Source organism: Pocillopora damicornis, chromosome 2 (genome assembly GCF_964200805.1).
Source record: "Pocillopora damicornis chromosome 2, jaPocDami1.2, whole genome shotgun sequence".
Lineage (NCBI taxonomy): Eukaryota > Metazoa > Cnidaria > Anthozoa > Scleractinia > Pocilloporidae > Pocillopora > Pocillopora damicornis.
This window is the reverse complement of record NC_142671.1, coordinates 2,120,001-2,140,573: the sequence shown is the minus strand read 5'-3', so window position 1 is coordinate 2,140,573 and position 20,573 is coordinate 2,120,001. Positions and strand designations below refer to the sequence as shown.

Genomic DNA, 20,573 nt, shown 5'->3' with positions numbered 1-20,573 from the left:
TGATGGGGTATCCCCTCAAATTGTGCGTGCGCATCACTTTTTTGTCAGGAGCTCATTTCACTGAACTAACATTTTACTGTGATTTTGATGTTTAACTGAGCAAAGGGGGAGACATCATCCGAAAAAGACGAGCAAGCTCACACTCATTTCGACTTAGAAATATGTTTTTAATCTTTGCGAACCTTCCCGAGGTAATTCAAGAATGACACAAATGGGGAAGATAATAATATTTTTTGGGGGGGAAGGAAGTTGGACGAGTCATCGAGAAGAGGCTACCTCTGACCCATTTTGGTACTCAGAAGTGTATAAGCGATGAGATACTGCTGCTTGAGGGGCAATATTTCAGAAAATATTTTTTTTAATTCTAGAGCATCAAAGTAATTAAATCAAATTTGACGCCCGCCAGTTCTACACATCCCAGGCCCTCGCGTCCCCGGTAGTCTTCTCTGTCATCAAATCACAGTGTATACTCGCATGAAGATGGATTGTTCAGGATTGAGCTCATGAATGTGATATGCATACGCATATACGAATCACTCCACTATTCCCATGGAGAAGCGGCCAACACAAGCGAGGAAAGTTTCGACGATAAATAAGTCTAGCAGATGAAGACGCACCATGAAGCGAGGAGATATTTTAGGGGTAAGCCTGTTTAATTAGTGTAGTCGAGGTATCTAGGTGCTTATCGTAAACTGAAATATGAATATTGTAAGGAAAAAGCTAAGCTAATTTTTATCCTGCATAGTGACATTCCAAACATTCCGAAAGACACAAGTTATGCTAGGACCTAAAGACAAGCACGCACAAAAAATAAACTATCTCTTCGAAAGGATAATTGGGAACCGCTTAAAAACGGACTCTGACACCAACTAATAGCCAAATGGGCAAATCGTGTAGCGTTTTACCGTAACGTGAACAACGTAAACCACGTGTCACGAGGTTGCGAAAACGTCTATCCTCTACCGGCTGTCGCCTGGTCGCCTTAAAGGCACCGGAACAGTCAGGGTCGATTATATAAACACCACTGATGGTTTGACTGCAGAATGAGTGCACCAGTCTTGTTTTCTGCCAGAAATCATTTAAAATCAGCTATAACTAAGAACAAATTTGTTCACTGCCACATTGTTAAAGAGCATCTTCGTACAGAAACTGATAAGATACACAATGCCTTTGAGAACAGTCCAGGAAGGTAGTGTTGCGTAATGAAATTATTGTCATATTGCTGTTTTATACAGTTTACAAGTGGTCACATAAATAGGCCTTCTGTAGCAATCGGTCACGAGATAAATTTCCCCATAACAACAAGGCTGTGGTGGGCAAGTGAACCAGGCATTCCATGAGAACAACAAGACTTTGACTGATTAAGTGTGACACTGCAAGACAATAGAGACTGCTTTTACCTTTTGTTTCCATTTTAGAAATCTGTTTTTTTTAATTGGTAGTTTAGTGTTTGTCTTTTATACGAGCACATCTTTTTCTCGCAAATCTTATGTAAAACCGAATTTATCGTCCCTGAAGGGACGCGATCGGAGAACGTGACCAGCAATGGCGGCTGCTTTCACCGTTAAGTTGTTGATACTTTTCTTCGTATCTATTAGACTAATAAATCTTTTCCAACTATCGAGATTCTGACCTTTATTACTTTCTGTCATAATCTTTGGTATTTTTGGGAATAACATTCAGAGTCGTAGCCATTTTATACCATTTCAAGTGATGTTTCTGTAGGACATATTTTATGTACTTCATCGCGACTTCGTGTGAGATCCACAGTGTTGTGTTGAATCTCAGTTCGTAGTTTCGGTTTAACAAATTATTTTCGTCTTTTTTAGATGAATCAGACTTAACAGAGGATGAATTAATTGATTTGCCTTCTTTTCTCACGGCTAGTTCTACAATAGAAGGGGAAAATGGTATGTTTTTCTTTTAACTTTGAACTGATCTTCCTAGCGTCTATTTACCTTTGTGTGAAGTTTATTCTCTCCCTCATTATAAATCTAATATTGCTTATACCATCTTATATGATCATTATTTTTTATTGTCAAACCTTTATGACGCCAATCACGACGACCAAGGGACAGTAGAAACCACTAAATTGAACAAAAATCGACTTCATTGTTGTGTTCCACGTTGTAATGGGGATTCGCGATATCACGACAAGCTGTCTTTCCATCGTTTTCCGAAGGATTAAGCTCTAAGAAATCAGTGGCTCGTCAAAATAAGAAGAGACGAAGGACCTTACTTCACGGTAAACTCTTAAGTTAAGAAAAGTGAGTACTAAATTTACTTTCCATGAAGCAGGATTGTAAGAATGTTTGTGTTGTCTTTTTTTAAGATAACAAACAATACAAGGGTCTGTTCCAGGCACTTTTTGGAAAGCGATTATAGGCCTTCAGCCCCGACAGGAAAGGCTTTACTGAGAACTAGCGTTGTACCCTCAGTATTCAACTGGCGTACGAACACCAACCAAAGACGAAAAGTAATACGCCTTGTGAACAGGTAGGATATATACAGTAATTTATCGTCATTTGCTTGAAATCAACATAATGTTAGTAAAGCATTGTATGCAAAATATCTGAAAATATCTAATGTAGTGAGTGGGAATGCCAAAAAAAAAAAAAAAAAACTAGTATACTCTGATGTGCAGTATGGCAGCAAATTTGAATAACTATTGTTTGGATAACTATTCCTCTTGTGAAAACGCTTTTGTTTAAATGTGAACACAAGGCTTGTAGTTGTTCAAATTTGCCACCACTTTTATTCATTGCGGATCTGCTAAAAAGACTATTTGTATATCAACTATTGTAATATTTATTCATAATAACTGTGATGAAATTATTTTTCTGTATTAGTGGCAGTCAAACTGATAGCGAACGTGAAGCAATCCCTGACGGCCCAAGCTTGATGTTGATGCCCCCGATGCAGAACCTGAACCTGTCAACATTGAACCTGTTGCAGAGAGCAAGGCTTCACTGGAAGTGGCCTATGAAGCAGCCCAGAAGGAGATTGAAAGCCTAAAAGCTCAAATTGCAGCTCTCAAAATACATAAGTTTGGACTTGAGTGCTTTTCTTCTGACAATTTTATCTTTAAATTTTATACTGGATTTCTTGGCTATAAGCATTTTTACAATTTCTATCATTTTGTTGAGCCTTCTGCACAACATATTTTGATGAGCTGTTTTTATTTTTAGTCAGAATCAGGCTTGGCCTGTTTGCACAGGATTTGGCAGATAGATTTTCTATAATCACATCAACTGTTAGCAGGAAAATAACCACCCAGGCAAATTATTTGTATTTTTTACTTAGCTTCAATCTCAACTGTATTCATCATATAAAAGTAACTGAATACCATTCTGAAAGGACTTATTGGTATTGCTTCTCATGGTGCAGTTACATTTGTATCCTCACTTTACACAGGTTCCATATCAGACAAGGAAATTGCTCGCTGCTGTGAATTATTAGATCTCTTAGAAGACAATAACTCGGTAATGTCAGACAAGGGGTTTGACATTGAAGATATATTGCATAAAAAGAAAGTCAAGTTGAATATCCCTCCATATCTCCAAAGTAAGGGCCAGTTTTCAGTAACAGAGGCTAAGAATACTAAGAGTTTTCCAAAATTACGCATTCATGTTGAGCGAGCTATCAGACGAATAAAGGAGTATCATATTTTTGATTCCGATATACCTTTAAACATGCTTGGATCTATAAATCAAATTTACGCTGTTATTTGTTTGCTAACAAACTTTCAAGGTGCTCTTATAAATAGCGCTGCAAATGATCAATCAGATTAATCAGATGGTTAATGAGCATAAAGTATGCAAGTTGCATATAGACTGAATAAACTGGTTACAGAAATGGGTTTTGGGTTCTGTAGGTTTGAGTACGTGTTAATAAATACCAGTGTCTCTAGAGCAGTGCTATCACTCTATCAGTCTCTATAAATGTAGTTTGAGCTAAAATGTTGTTAACATATGATTAAAAGATAAACATGAACAAATATCTTTCGGTTAAATAGTAATTAAAATAGAAGAGATCAACCTTGTCCTTAGCTATTTAAAAAAATTCTTGATCAAAAAGAGGTCATTGCACTTGGTAGTAATATTTGTGCGATTTCTTGATTTCTAGCTCGTTATCAACATTGGTTGATAAATGTTGAATATTTCTGAGGTCCACAGAACCTTCTTTTACAACTTTAATTTCCAAAAGACCAAAGGGTGCTAGGCTTTCTTCTTCTGCTTCCATGTCATACACCTTACGGTAGAGGGAAACAGATTAACCTTTCCTTGCTTGGCAATATTGGCATAGGCAATGACTGCAGTCGGCCCCATGTCAATACTATGTTGTATGTGTGCAGTTATAACTCTCCTGGCTGGCTTCAATTGCTTTAGAAGATTTTCGAACCCAGATAAACGTTTGGCAACATCTCTAAACTTATTAGCAGTTAAATTTTTAGCACGCAGTGAGTAGCAAAGGTGGCTGTCAGATTGTGAAATTGTTGCATGCTTTAATTCCACGGCTTTTTCTTGGGAAAAATCGTGGGTCTCACGCGAAGTCGCGATGAAATACATAAAATATGTCCCACAGAAATATCACTTGAAATGGTACAAAATCGCAACGCAACGACTCTGAATATTATTCCCCAAAATGCAATGACAGAAAGTAATAAACATCAGAATCTCGATCATTGGAAAAGATTTATTTATCTAACAAATACGAAGAAAAGTATCAACAACTTCCCGGTGAAAGCGGCCGCCATTGCTGGTCACGTTCTTCGATCGCGTCCCTTCAGGGACGATAAATTTGGTTTTAAAGAGATTTGTCAGAAAAAATATATGCTCGTATAAAAGACAAACAATAAACTACTAATTAAAAAAAAAAAAAACAGATTTCTAAAATGGAAAAAAAAGGTAAAAACAGTTTCTATAGTCTTGCAATGTCACACTTGATCGGTCTTAGTCTGGTTGTTGTCAAGGAATGCCTGGTTCGCTTGCCCACCACAGCCTTTTTGGGGAAATTTATCACGTGACCGATTGCTGCAAAAGGCTTCTTGACTTTACGTCGCCAATTGACTAAATGATATGAACCGGTTGTTAATAGTTCTTCTGTGTTTTAAATGGTAATTGTCAGTCTTAATCTGTCGTTGACGTTTTGGAAACTTTTGAATAAGCTCATCTTCTTAAGATCTTAAGAGTTATTTCAGCCCTAGTTCATTTTCTTTACAACAAAAGAAAATTATGAAAACACTAGATACTGTATACACCAATATTGAGAGTTAAACAAGAAAAATTATCTTAAATTTGGATTTACGTGTGGAAATGTTAAAGAAAGGTTGTTTCTGATATCACATCTTCAGACATCATAAAATATGGGTCGCTTTCCAAATCTTATTGCAATTTTGCGTTGTCAACACAGGAAAAATATTGGCCGCGTTTGGGCTGCCTCATCACGACTCGTAACTCTAGCTCTTCGGCTATCATCTTAGTAATACAAAGCGGAAACAAGGTATAAATTCTATTGATTTTCTGTATAAATTAGCTGTTTGTAAGAAATTTCACGAAAAACCTCTTGATAACACACTTCTGGGTTTTTCAGTGTCTAAGTGCTTTTATTTTTGACGAAAAGGTTTCATCATTATCCCCACTGTCGGTACTTTCATTTTCAATATCATTGTTATTAACAGCAAACACAACTGATTTTGACAGCTGATAACCCTAATGAAGTCATTAATTAACCAAGTCGGGATCCAAACGTGATGTTCTGCCAAAGTTTTACAATATCATAATTTGTGGTAGATTATCATCTTTTTCATCAAGAACCTTTGTTCTTTGAAGCGATAAGGAAGAGTCAACTCGTATTTTAGGCACCTATACCAGGGTTTGCGTAAGGTTTAGTGGCTAGATTTATTCCAGAGCCACAAACATAGATTGAATAATGGCACAAAAATTATCATTAATGAAATTCATTAGGTCTTCAAAAGAAATTTCAAGAAAAATCTATTGATACCACGTAATTGGGGTTTTTGAGTATCTTAGTACTTTTATTGTCGACGAAACGTTTTCATCTTCATTCTTAAAGACGTTACTTTCACTTTCATTTTCAGTATCATTTACGGCAAGAAAACTGAGTTTGCCGCTTGATCAAACAAGTCAAGTTATCAACGCACCCAGTCGGGCTGCTAACATGATACTACACGAGAATTTTATAATATCAATTCGTATTCCAAGCTCCTATTTCATTCCAAGGCCACATCCATAAACTGAACAGTGGCAAACAACTTTACGACAAGCAGTTTAGTGCACACAAATGATACTGTAACGATGAGGAAACCGAGAATCTAGGGATTACTATTTGTTTATTTACCTTTGAATCACTTTTGGATATTACAGGCTCTTGTGAGAAAAAGCCGATTAGACCACTCTTTGCGACGAGCGTCAGCCAACACCACACGGTTGACCAAGAAGAAGATCCTTTGCCTTTTTAACAGATCTAAACTCGTGTTAATGAATTGCAGCACATCTCGAATGTTACTTGATAAATAGAACGAAAACGTTGTCAACCAAGGTCATCACAATGGAAATATAAGGGTAGTTGAACAACACGTTAAGAACATCATTTAAGAAATCGAAGTCGCGCGGGATAGTCTGGACGCAGAATATTTCGACTAGCGATGTTAACGTTGCTGTTCTCGCAACAAGTTTAGGATAAAGATCAGGACTACATATCACTGGTTTTCCTGTCGGATCTGGTCGGTGTTCAGCCGCTCGTTACCCTTAACAAAAGAAATCGCATAACAAAGCTTTTATCAAAAAGGGTAGGGGTTGGGGGTAGGGAGCTGTATACGGGCCAGTTATTAAGACCCGGACTTGGTTCGTTAATTTGAACAATTAACCATCAAACTCAGTTTTTTTCGCCACTAACAACAATGATACTGAGAATGATAGTAGCTACAGTAAAAGATGATGAGAACAACTTTTCGTGGATGATAAAAGCACTCAAATGCCGAAGCGCTCCATGGGTGTCGTAAAAATTTCTTTCAAAAGGGTTAGTTAACTTAGTAGAACAGAAAGAAAATCAACACCCTATTTCTGCCTCGCATTATTCAGACTATGGTCGAAGAGCTGGAGTCATAACATACACAGTTAGTCAACGAGTACACAAAATTAAACCCATCAAGCGTCTACAATCTTTTTCCTAACTAACATATCAATTTTGCAAAAAATCTCTCGGCTCTTTGAAGTAATATTGTTTATGTATTTTATCCTAACACGGCCGATATTTTGCGATATTGGCGTTGCTAGAGTGCAACTGCCTTTGTATAGAGACGCACCTTTTGCATTGTTGAGGATGTAGTACTATAAGTAAACTTCGGTTTATTTTTTTAAATGTAAAACCTATATTTAAGTTAATATGTTCTTGCTAAACTCCAAATGCAGTGTCAAATGGAGCAGTATCGTCTATTTCTATCAATAATGGCGTTATAAAGACAACGCTTGAATAAAAGAAATATTCTTAATTAAGGTATTTCCCGTTTCACTAAATGAGCTTATTCGAAAGCTTCAAAATAGTCAAGGAGAAATTTAGAATGACGTAATACAACACCGCAATATGATAAATGCTTCTTTCAAATTTTTCATTCGTCAGCGTTCATTCATCAAGTCTGGAGGGCAACTCCAGCATTCCCAAAATTCCAAAGTGTATATTTCGATATGCGAACAGCTGTAAACTTTAACAAATTTTTTTACCTATTTCAATGCAGTTGTTTGGGTGTTGTTTTGTCAGTGGTAAATCAATATTTACAAGATACACCATTGTAAATATTTACAATTCTGATTAACGGTGTGGGAAAAATGATAGTTTTATTCAGTTTTACCCTCAATTAACTTTTCGCTGTTTTGAAGTTTTGCATTAAATTTCGGTATCTGTGGTCGTCTTACTTGCTGATATGAACGCGAGTAATGCGGAAAGCTCTGAATGAATATTAATTCATGTGCACGTCGTGTTTGTTCATTTTCTGTGCTCAGTGTCCAAAGCAGAAAAATAATACGAGAAGAAAGTATAAACAGATGATAGCTTTTCCTGACGTGGTATTTTGCAGAAATACCAGCTCGCAATATTTAAAAAATATCCAAAATTCAAAGCGGCGCAGCGCGCCATTACCTATCTAAACACAAAAAGGTAAAATATAGGAATACAATCTCTTTCAAAATTGTTTTTTCATTGGCTGTCAGGTGGCGATAAATTACGGAGCTGACGTTTGTGTTTTTCAACAAAGCAGCAATTAAACACTAGGATCTTAAGCACCGCTAATCTTAATTTATGGTTAGGCTTCACCGCTGCAGTGACCACAAAAACCGTAATTTGACAATTTCTTTCATTTCTTTCAATTGTTTCATGTTGCTTGCCTTCAATGGTTTGTACTGGCTTCACAAAGGTTGTAACTCATTTTTTTTTGAGGTAGAAGAATTTATTTTAAATTCAAAGCAGCGCTTCGCAGCTCGTGGTTTTTTCTGATAATTTTGAAATATTACTCGCGTTATTATTGCCATATACCACCAAAAGTTATGCCACTACCTATATAAACACTGCAAAAAGTGCGTCACTGTACCAGGAACCGCGCAGAGTGAGCGGCTGGGAGGTCTTTGGCGGGTCCAAAAATAGCCCCCCCCCCCCCCACTCAAAAATTGTTTTGCAGTGTTGTTGTTTCAGTTAGTTGAGAGATGTTTCAATTTACAGATTGTAGACACTTTATGGCCACAAGTTAATGGGTGTCGGTAAATAAACAAATTAAGAACTCTGCTTTGACTCGTCACGTGACTCCTCACTCCAGCTCTTCGGCCACTGTCTTAGTGGTTGAAGACCTGGCCGTTAGACCTGTAGTAGATGATGATATTTTCATTCTCAACTTATGTTCATTGAGGTAACGAGAATAAATCAATCGGAAGTTGAGTTGAAATCGCAAATACTACGTGTGCAATCTTCAAGTTTTCCCACTTGTATCGTACTTGTGGTAAGCAAACTGCCCGGCTGAAACAATCTGAAATTTTGACAGATGAAACAATATCGTAGGAATTTCAACCCACAACATTCTGGAATGTTCTGAATTCCATTATGCTTCCAATAAAAGTTTCTTCAGTTTTTTAACTTTGTAGTATTTCAAGACATCATCGTATCATGTCTGTATCATTAAGTTCAACTTTGGTGCTCGGTGTGGCTTTAGTAGTCGCGTCTCAAATGTTATCTGAAACGCGTACAGCCCAGATAGGGTGCATAACCAACACTGGGGAATCGGTAATATGTGAGTAAGATTCCATTCGTTGGCGTATTCTTGTAATTGTTAAATTTTAAATTCTAAAGCTCATTCTCTCGAAGTAGACGCTTATCGACAAAGTGGTAGCGAGACAGGGTTAATTTTTAATGATTTTTTCTCTGTGCAGAAAACGAGACTGATACTCGTTCCCTGGGCGTATCTAAATCTCACAAAATTGTTACTGAACAGGTATCACTTCCTTTTCTCTAAAATCCCAAGTTGAACCATGAGTTGAGCTGATCATTTTTTCCTTTCGATGTCTTTGCTTTAATTACTTGTTTTCCTTTCCTTCTTCTCTTTTTCCTCGTGGTGGATGGTTGAATGCATGTACATCTTAGTGAAACTTTCTTTTGTGTTATATAAATTATTTTCTCTTATTCAGCTAAGAACTGTGCTGAGCTTTACAAATGCGGCCAAACCATCAGTGGTGTTTATACAATCGACCCTGATGGTTCAGGTGCCTTTAATGTCTATTGTGACCAAACTACAGCTGGTGGAGGATGGACAGTGATCCAGAAAAGGGTGGATGGCACTGTTAATTTCAACCGCACCTGGGAAGACTACAAAAAGGGATTTGGTGGCTTCCTCATTCGCGAATTTTGGCTAGGACTGAACAAGATCCAACGCCTGACGCAGAACAAGACAGAAAACAAACTTCGCGTGGATCTGGGAGTAAATGCCAGCAAAACTGTTTACGTTGAGTACAAATGGTTTGGTATTGAGAATGAGACAGCTGATTACAAGCTACGCATCGGCAATATTTCATGTAAGCCAATATATTCTTCCTTAATACTCGATCATTGTTATGGATGATCGTCGCCATCATCACCCTTAAATATGGTAAATCTTACAGCTCTTCTTACACGTGTCTCTCAAACGACTGTATGCCTTGGAAATATCGTTGTTATTCGTGCATTTGTATATGGTTATGCATATCACACTCATGAGTCTAACCGTAAATAACCCATTTACTGGCAAGTTCCCTGTGACTTGTTGGCAGAAATCCATCAAGTGACACGAAGGTCTAGGATGCATACAAAACTGGGTGCCAGATTTGATTCTGTAACTTTGATGCTCTAGAATTCAAAAGCGTTTTTCAGAAACATCGCCCTCATAAGTAACATTATGTCATAGTTTTATACACAATAACGGATAATTGTCAACTGTGAAGCTAAAATATATTTAAGTTTATTTTTTACTCCTTCCTATTTTTGTACAGCTGAAACTGTTCACGATTCCCTCTCCATTCATAATGGCACGTCATTTAGTACGTGGGATAGACATCCAGCTAATCGTGGTTGTGCACGGAAATATTGGGGAGGATGGTGGTACATGTACATTGATGGAGTTTGTACTGCTTATTCAAATCTTAACAGCATCTATCATCGTCGTAGAAGTTCTTACAAAAATTTCTGGGCAAAATTAACTGCTAAAGCTGCTAAAACCAAACCCAAAACATCTGAAATGAAAATCAGACCAGCCGACTTTTCCTAAAGCCTTCTCCCTGAGAGACCGATAATTTTGTTTCGGGAAGATTATTTTGGTGTCATGAAACGATTTTTTGTACGAAATAATTTACCGGATCCTCTTACAATACTCTGTAATATTCTTGGGTGGTTTGATAAATTTATCGACGATTTATCAGGCAACTTGATTGATTTGATGAGTCTTTTTGTGGATATAAAAAAGCAGAATTTTGTTCTTAGAACTGAATTTTGAACCGGAGAACTAAATATGTCCTTGCTGTCAATTTTAGGTCTAAAAATAACTTCCTAAAGGCATCAATTAAAATTAGGTCAAGTCGACTTCATTCTGAGTGATTTATTTTAAGGTCAATTGTAAACGTTTTGCGAAAACGTTAAGATAAATTTTGTGCAATAAATAAATGAAGTCATGAAAGCTTATTGTATGAATGATATTTGTGATCAAAATTAGGAATACCACTTTGGTCCCAAACTCATGAAAATCCTTTGACTGTTTGTTGGGTTTGCCAACTTTCAGGAACTCAGCCAGCCCCCCTTGTGTTTAGATGAGGCTATGTTGTAAACACAGACATTGTCCACTGTTTAAATCAATTTAAGAGTTGTTCATTTGATTAGCCGCGAGCTTTACAGAAAGCAGAAAACAAACCTGAACCTAAAGTGGATAGACGGATACGTTCAATGTGCTGTGCAATTGAAAATGAAAGCGAAGCGGTTATGTTTCCTGGGATGATGGTTTGTACTAGACACAGATGTAATGGCGTAATTTTCAGAAGTAGAGCTGTCATGATCGATGCCACACTTCTAAATCCCTAGTCGCTTGTTGGAAATAAATCAATACGCTAGTCAGTTTCTAGTGAGTCTTTTTCAAGGTTGGAGACACATTAAAAATAGAAATTCAGCAGATATCGCAAAAAACGTTCATCAGTAGCCCTACTGATTTTGAATGCTTGTATATGCCACGCTTTCAAGTAAATCAACTTTATTGCCTCTCTCGATAAAAGCGGTCCTCTCGACTTCCCGTCGGAAAAAGTTTTCTTTTATTTTTTGCCCATGAAAAGGGTTTAGGACACATGTCTCAAAAATAGTTTAGTTGTATTACAATTCTCTTTTTTTGCGTCGCCACAAGCCAAAATGATTTTTGGCCAGACCAGCTTTGTTCCATATCTACAAGGGAATCTCTGAACTCAGTGTTGTACAAACGATCCAACTGCGTGCTTAGCATTTCTTCATGATCACTCTCAACGAAATTGATAGACACGCCATCACCACTTGATTCGCCCATGGGACCATACGCTGTCTATCCCAAGGGTGTATTCACAGCATAGGACTGACCTTTAGTCCTTCTTCTGATCTCTGAATTGTTATCAATAATATCTGGTCTGTTGCTTCCGATAAGGATAGAGACTTTGCGTTCGTCTACTTGTGGGAGATAGATACCGTCAAGGTGAGGCCACTTTCTCAAGTCTTTGTTGTTGGTAAAGTGCTTCTCTCCAATAGGAAGGCGTTCAGTAGTTAAAACCTGGTCGAGGGTGAACTTTGTCTTTCCATCTAGGGCTTCTACCTTCAAGCTGGCTCGACGACCGTATTCTTTCTCTTCATGATTCACTGTGGTAAGCCTGAAATCTGTGGACTCACTTTCAAGGCCCGATTCTTCCAGCAGTCCTCTTAGGCAGAGTGTGGCGTCTGAGCCATTGTTTTGGAATGCGTACGTTGTAATCTGCTTATCACTACCCAGACCGCTAACTTTCACTGAAACTACCTTCAAGCAAACCCTTGGCCGACTGTTTCTGGATGTTTCAACGGGAGCAGATTCTCTGAAGATACACGACACGGTAACTGGCTGGGCAACCAAAGAAGGATTCGGTTCGATGGGTGCAGCAGCTGTTCCACCAACAGAGCTCTGGTTTATAATAGCTGGTCCTTGCTCGACACTGCTCGCCTTCACTGCAGGGTCTGTGGTATTCCGCTTGTCAGGAGGGTGGATGAGGAAGTGGTGCCTCTTCCCACACCCCGGCTTTCGACAGGTAAATTTCTTCATGCAGTCTCTTTTAAAATGTCCTTGTCCCAGGCAACTCCCACACAATCTCTTGAACTGTACAGTTCGTAATCGTTCTTCATAAGGTGCACTTCTAAAACTCTCACACTACCAAACCGCGTGTGAACCAGAACAATGATAACACTTTAAGGTAGCTGATTTCGCACCGCCAGGCCTTCAGGGTGAGTTATTGTCGGCGGCGACATGAAGGGTAGTAGCTCTTCGGGGTGGCTCTTGTCTGTCCCTACTAATTGATCTTATTTCTCTGTCATTTTGCGCTGGTGATGGCTTCAGTTCTTGCCCAAAACGATTATTCAAGCAATCAGCCCTCTTCTGGATAAAGCTCAAGAAGTCGGCAAAGTTAACCTGGCCCTTGGATTGGATAATATCACTAGCAATATCTGTCCATTTTCGTTTCAGGCTTTCATTAGGCAGTTTCCTCACCGGTGTCAGGATCATATCTTCTTTATCGAGACGATAGTGGACCATAGTAGTTAACACTTTTTTCACATCTTCAAGTCGTCCGTTGAAGTCCATTAGATTACTTTAAACTCTCCAGTTTTCTCAGGTGTACTTCGACCACCATATGGGGTTGACCAAAATTCTTCATTAGGGTTTTCCAAGCTTCTTCATATCTCTGGCCCACGGGAAGATTAACACAACTTTTGATTGCATCCTTGGCCTTTCCAACACAATGTGTTAGCACACGGGTCAATCTCTGAGAATCATCGGTCACCTGGCTCTCGATGTGGTCACGAAAGTTGACAGTAAATTCAGCATATTCCGTGGGATCTCCTCAAAACTTCATCAGTTCTATCTTTGGCACCGAGGGACCTTGCTTAAGTGCTTCTGCTATCGTTAACCAAGGAGCCATGTCTGCTTGAGGTTATGGATGACGCACTTGCTGTGCCGACTGTTGTGCAAGTTGTTGGGCGGTCTGTAACAAAGCTTGCTTGACAGGGGTGTGAACTGGTTAAGGAGCTACCTGAGCTTCGGATGATGTACTCTTATAGGGTGTTCGCTGCTCACTTACATGCTGTTCTAGAGGGGATGAACTATCTTTCCTTTTGGCAAATGGGGGGCATGTTGTGTCTTTCGGTGGGTGTACACGAGGGATGCTGCAATGCTAACAGATTATGTAGTGGTGCGTAAAGGGATGACACATCACTCAGGGAAGGAATTGATGCTGACGACACCTCCTGTTTGACTGTCGCCTCCTTGGGCGTTGCCACTGTTTGAACATGAAGTACGGGAAGCACACCCGGCAATGTTTTAGATGATGAGCTTATTGGGAGGCGTGTTACATCAGGACTCGCCTTCGGGGCCAGGGCTGGACTTGCCTCGTCTACTCCACTTCTGTCATCTGAGTATTAGCTTTGTAATTCTTCTTGTTCCATTTTAAACTCGACCGCAGCCTTCTTTACTTCTATTTCTGCTGTCATCTTTTCCAGTTTCCTCGCTAACTCAGCCTTGCTTCGCTTTCTTTCCTCCTCAAGTTCAAGGTCTCTTCTTTTAAACTCAACTTCCTCTTCTTCTAAGCGACGTTCTAAACTCTGCTTTTCTGCTAAAGCCTCCGTCTTCAATCTCGCTTCTACGACAATTCTTCTCTTTTCCTTTACGCTACTACAAGTGGAACAGGAATCCTCTCCCGTCTTACTTGACCGACGCGAATAGCGGCTCGATTTCGCATTTGATTTCGTCTCATACTTCATGTTAAATTCCACTCGCTGATATCAACATCCAGTAGAAATTTGCGCTCAATCTCTTTCTCGTAACTTTCTTTTGCCACAGCTTCCATTCCTTCGTCATCCTCAAATCGAAAATACTTTTCATGAGCATCTACAAATCTGTGAGAAGCATGTTCATAATCATCTACACTTCGAAGTACTTCCTCCTCAATTGCTCCGCCAGCGAGCAAATCTTGAACTAAATTTAATTTCTTCGTCACGTCTCCCAAATGTCCCGCTCTCCTTGCTTTCAAATCAATCGCTCTCTCAACCTTAAATTCTTCTGAATCGATAGTCTTCGACGGCACTATCTGTCTTTTACTCGCCACAAATTCAGACCTGGAATCCGCCTTTTCGGATTGTGTCACCTGATGAGATGAAATAGTGTTTTCCTGACGAGGTCCTTCGCTCGGTAGCAATTCTTTCGTAAGCGACATACTTTTCGCTTCACCTGAAAAAAACTTTGAATGATGTACAGACTCAGTGTCTCTACTTCGTGATCAAGGACAGCTGAATACTTTGATATGCGTTGAACTGTATTATTATTCTATGTAAATTGGCAAACAAACTCCATCACGCCGAGCGAATGAACTGGAACGAACAAATAAACTAGCTAACCTACGGTTCACTCACGAACGATTGAAAGTTTTTCGTGCCTAGATCACTGAGAAACCGAATAAGCTCGAAAACACAAATTACACAACATGCCATGTGCTTTTATGAAAATGCACAAAACAGTCAACGAGGCCAGCGGCTCACTGTATTTAAGCTGTCCTGAAGTGTCCTACTTAAAGCCAACATACCAACAACGGAATTTAAGCAGAGAACAAAGTATTTAAATACGAGTATTTACCAAGATCAATGGACAAGTCCGTTCATGGTATCGCCACTATTTTAGTAAAATCAATTATTCCGGATTCCTATCAGCACTAACTGCAAAGCAAATTAAATTTAGTTGTGCTTATGGAAGGTACATTTCTTCCGTTCCTGTTTACCTGCAGACCCCACAATTCGTGAAGCACTGTTTGAAACTCACTTTCAGGCAGGCGAATGCCAAGATGGCGATGTATCCTCTGTTAATTTTCAGAAAGGTGAATTTCACGTGAAAAGTTCCAGTAGGTCAAAACAGAAACATCTTGTTCAGTTAAAAATTCCAAGCTGCACTTGGGAAGGGTGGCCGAAGTCCCAATACCCTTGCAAGCATTTCTTGGCGGTGTTCAAAGGCTACCGAGAGTGGGACTTCAATGCCCTTCCAGAGGACTATAAAACCAGTGTATTTATCACTCTTGACACCGAATATTTAAATGTTAATTTCTCCGGTGAAGAAGATGCGCCACTGCCTACTGCTCAAATAGAAAAGAAAATTCCACTGAAGAGACAGAAGATGCATTTAATGAAAGCAGCCCGTCAGAACTGTCGGATATCCAGGAAACTTCTGAGGACATCACAGAAGCACAAGGTGGTGGAAGAGGAACTGAAGGGGTTGAAACTGGTCAGCCTTCCCTCAGCACGTGCACAAGACTTAGAAAGAACCTTCAAAAGCAACTGAACGCTGCGAAAGATGTTGCTTTTCTCGTAGATAACAGCAACATACTCAGGGAGGCATTAATTGGCGTAAGAATACGACGTGCTGATAAAAAATTGTCCCAAAAATCAGGCCTTCTTCTTAGAAATAGTCCGGTAAAGAAAACATTTAAAGCGAATCAAGTTGAATACCACCAGGTGTTTCACAAAAAGCTTACTAAACGGAGAAAATGGAAGAAGAGGATCTCTACACCTATCGTGTTGCCAGACAAACTTGAAGGGCGCCGAAAGATGACGAGCGAGGCAGCTTAACGACAAGAATATTGATAGCTATATTCGAATACAACTTATTTAGTCATCTTAAAAACAAATAGGTATTTACACGTGAAAACTTAGGGAACGAATTTTCGTCTTTATGATCAGATCATTTTTTTCTATCGCATAAAAATTGAAAAAGCGTTCCTACCACTTACATTGTTCATCATTTTTTTCAGCAAACTGAAGAAGTACTTGTGGACTTGACTTTGAGTAGCGAGGACAGAGACCAAGACAAAGAAACAGAAAATGCAGTTCTGAGGAATCCAAGCAAGAAACAGACACTGCACGGTAAGATCATTTATCGTGCTAAGCTCTGTGATTTTAAGGAGGTATTTCTCTAGCAAATTTAGCCTTTGTTTCTATTTTTCGTTTCTGTCTCTTTCGGAGAAATCACCTTTGATGGTCCACTGCGTATTTGTAAATGTGACCCTGTCACGCGTCTTCTCAATGCAAAGGGAGTTAACCTAGGGATGCACCACGTAATGCTTGAGATCGGTCCTTCAAGACTAATAGCTGACGACCTATGGACACTTCTTCCTCTGCATGTGGCCGTGCAACACTCCTCGGAGACGAACTCTATAAAGGACTTTGTCGGGGGTTGGCTCGTAGACAAGGTAGTATGTTCATAAAACAATCTGCGTTACAAAATATTATAATGTATAACCTACAATCGAGAACGATCGCCTTGTAGGTGGTGGACTTTGTCTTATATTTTTGTGTCTCTTCTATTATACGAGGTGGTGGAAGCTGTGCTATGGAAATTGAACCTACAATATAACGGCCTTTTCTGCGCAGACAGCACTTTGGCTGAAATTGTTAAATTTGACGTAGTACGCGTTTGCTGTGGTCAGGAGAGAGCTTCTTTAATGTTACCAGGATATTTTTTTCGATCGTAAAATCTGGAAATCACTGGACTTGATTGGTAGGCTTTCCCTTTAACTTAATCAAAGTGGTTTGCTGAAAGAGATAACCAATTCATAACAAATGCAATTAATAAAAGGTAGATGATTAATTTGAGGTGAAACCAAGAACCCTAATTTCTCGTTTTAAAGCTCTTGGACAAATCGAAAGCAACCTGGTACTACTCTGACCCATTGGCAGGAGATGTTCAACGACAAACAAGTCACCTAACAAATCCCCCTCTCGCATCACAGATAGATAAGATAAGGTAAAAACAAGTACTGTATACATGACTTATTGACTTGCCTTGTTCTGCCAAGAGAAGAACGAACATGATAGGCATGCAATGTCTACTTTCAGTAGCTACAACAAGAGTATAAACTCCACATCATTTCACTGCACGGGAAGATATGAACTCAATAAATTGACCTCGCTCCCAATGTGTGGCTTCATAGCTCAGTTGGTAGAGCATCGCACCGGTATCGCGGAGGTCACGGGTTCGAATCCCGTTGAAGCCCTGATTTTTTTCAGGCTTCTTCTTTCCAATTGCTTAAATTGGAAAATTTACTGCGATGATCACATTTCCACTTTCATCTACAACCGCAGTACAAATATGAATTATTTCATATAAACTCCACATCATTTCACTGCACGGGAAGATATGAACTCAATAAATTGACCTCGCTCCCAATGTGTGGCTTCATAGCTCAGTTGGTAGAGCATCGCACCGGTATCGCGGAGGTCACGGGTTCGAATCCCGTTGAAGCCCTGATTTTTTTCAGGCTTCTTCTTTCCAATTGCTTAAATTGGAAAATTTACTGCGATGATCACATTTCCACTTTCATCTACAACCGCAGTTCAAATATGAATTATTTCATATAAACTCCACAAGAGTAAAATTATAAAGTCGTAAGTGAAAAAAATCTGCTCCTTCAATTTAAAACGGCAGTCAGTTTGAGCATAGAGCAACCCTTTTCTTTGCCTGTCATTATATTTGTAGTGAGGTCGCCGACACCAAAACGGGCTGGCTTCCCCTATCATGGCCTTGCATCGAGCCAGTGTACTTTAAACAGAAGGATGGGTACAACTGCGGAAATCTCATTTGTCTCGTAAGTAGCCAACTCGCCACCACTCGTGACTTTTCGCTTTAAGTTTAATACAGAAGTCAATACTCTCTTTTAATCATGAGATGTCAGGGCACGAAATCTTTACCCTCACAAGATGACGAGCGTTACCGTTCGATAGGCCAGCCGCTAGAAGAAGTGCATTTGATTAAATATACCTTAACAACCAATATTTTCTGCTTAAAAGGGATTTAAGGGAATATTATTGCATATTCCTCACGGTTTTTTCCTAATGATTGATTATCATTTTTGATCGTTTCTTTCAGTTTGCGAGGTGTCTGTGCCAAGAATCCGCTGTATATACAGCTTTCGACATAGTAATCGAACGTGCACGAATAACGTCAATAGTATTTGGCTGTTGTTACGATGACATCCATGAGTAATAAACCTAAGTCACAGCTTGTTTCCAAACTGTAAATCCTTTAATCTTGGTAATCGCTGTAGATGAAGTCAAAGTCTGCCATGACGACAATGGAGAAGACTGGCTGGGATGCGACAGTTGTGGTCAGTACTTCCACGCTAGTTGCACGAGAGTGAACTACTCAGAGACTCTCTTAGCTACTTTGTCTGCCCTTGTTAGCTTTTGAAATAACCCTTTTGATGGTCATCGGGTTTGGTACGCGAGTTGATTTAGTAATAACTTTCATTGTGAAGAGATCTAGAATTGGTTATAGTTCTAAGCCATAAAATACTTTAAACATCAACAAAAGGATACGCCTCTTATAGAGAAGATCAATTGGAAGCCGCTTAAATTCCTTCAGAGTAGTGCTATTACTGTCGATTGATTGTACCTTGTTTGTTATGCGACACCCTCTAGCATGGATGGCGATTCAATAATTGTAGAAGAGGGGTGGAGCAATTACCCCAAGTTGAGATAGCAGAGGTCACACAGGGAATAACAGCTTTGAAATAAATGTCCCGCAAGACATATTTGGGAAAAGGTTTCATTATTCTCTGGGCAGCTGTTTTAACCTTCCAAGTGTGAATAGACTAAGGGAAATCGTTGTCAATTGTAACACCAAGATAGGTAGCCAATGTGACAATTTTAACAAAACCAGAGTCAAAAGGTATGGGCTGGATAGGGCCAATAAAAGGAGTTATCCTCAAAATTATAGCTTCTGTCTTAGCAGGGTGAATAATAAGCTTATTTTTCATACTCCATAATGAAATCTGATCCATCACAGAATTTAAAAGGAGACAACATGTTCAACATTAGGGCCTATACATTATAAAGTGGTATCATCCGCATACATTAAAGTATTTCCTGTTGACACAAAATCGGGAAGGTCATTTACATCCATTTACTTCAGACGTAGGGTGTGTACAATTTCTCAAATCATTTGACGTTTCAGTGTTCACAAGTTTTTCGTATCACACAAGTAAAAAACTTTGAACTCCTCTCAAAGGAGTCAACGCTGCAAAGATAATCTCTTAAAACTTACATTTTAAGAGACGAAGTTACCGTCTAAAATTCAAACGTTACCGTTAGGCTTATTGACGCATTGATAACCTGGTAAATAGCTCAAACATACGGAAAAAATTGTGATTAGTTTTTGTATATATTTGTCTGTGAGCCTCATGTGAGTATACAAAAAAAGCGAAGTATAGATCGATGGCTTGTTTTCATAAATCTAGGATTTCGGGAATCGCTACGAACTATGCGATCATGCATTTAGTAATATTTCTTCTTGTCCTAATGACTGATACTGGAAGAAAATAGTAGCAGTGTAATGCTATTTTATGTGCCCACTATAAAAAAAAATCTGTTTTCGCATCTAGCTTGATGGCAAAAATCCCGTGAAAATTGTTCAAAAGAAATATATATCAGTAGTTATTTTACAACAACCACAAAATACTCACACAAAATCAAGAAACTGCCCCAAGACCTCAAGGGTCCTTTGTTCAGTACGTTCTTGTATATCTCAGGTTTGAACGTTTCGGGGGGAACAAGCGCTGCAGCTTACATGACGTAATTTAAGTTTAACCGCTGTACTATAAACTTGTGTGTTCGACCCTCGACGAACGCCTTCGATATAGCGTCACCCGAGTTTGTCGCTTAAAACCGTTGTGATCCATAAGAGCGTAACATCATTAATGATGTAAACAAATCTGCGAAAAGGAGGGTTAGTTCATCGGGTTCCGTGAATTATATCT

General features: G+C 39.1%; 3 protein-coding genes and 1 pseudogene across 3 annotated transcripts in view; 3 read left to right on the top strand and 1 right to left on the bottom strand.

Annotated features, from left to right (window-relative positions):
• Positions 1-9,149: 9,149 nt before the first annotated feature.
• Positions 9,150-10,951, top strand: LOC113664552 (ryncolin-4). The gene is made up of 3 exons (XM_027180166.2): positions 9,150-9,295; positions 9,690-10,073; positions 10,527-10,951. Exons 1-3 carry the CDS (start codon positions 9,172-9,174, stop codon positions 10,799-10,801), a joined length of 783 nt encoding a protein of 260 aa, XP_027035967.2. The 5' UTR covers positions 9,150-9,171; the 3' UTR covers positions 10,802-10,951.
• Positions 10,952-14,196: 3,245 nt separating this feature from the next.
• On the bottom strand, positions 14,197-14,990 carry LOC149049510 (uncharacterized; annotated as a pseudogene).
• A 1,587-nt stretch (positions 14,991-16,577) lies between these two features.
• On the top strand, positions 16,578-19,333 carry LOC149049509 (uncharacterized). The gene is made up of 4 exons (XM_089196613.1): positions 16,578-17,009; positions 17,448-17,563; positions 18,296-18,404; positions 18,686-19,333. Exons 1-4 carry the CDS (start codon positions 16,866-16,868, stop codon positions 18,800-18,802), a joined length of 486 nt encoding a protein of 161 aa, XP_089052739.1. The 5' UTR covers positions 16,578-16,865; the 3' UTR covers positions 18,803-19,333.
• LOC149049508 (uncharacterized) overlaps positions 18,882-20,573 on the top strand; it is a 21,504-nt gene continuing 19,812 nt past the window's right edge. The window contains exon 1 of the mRNA XM_089198019.1: positions 18,882-18,923. Coding sequence (XP_089054145.1) covers positions 18,882-18,923 — 42 coding nt within the window. The remainder of the gene's footprint in view (positions 18,924-20,573) is intronic.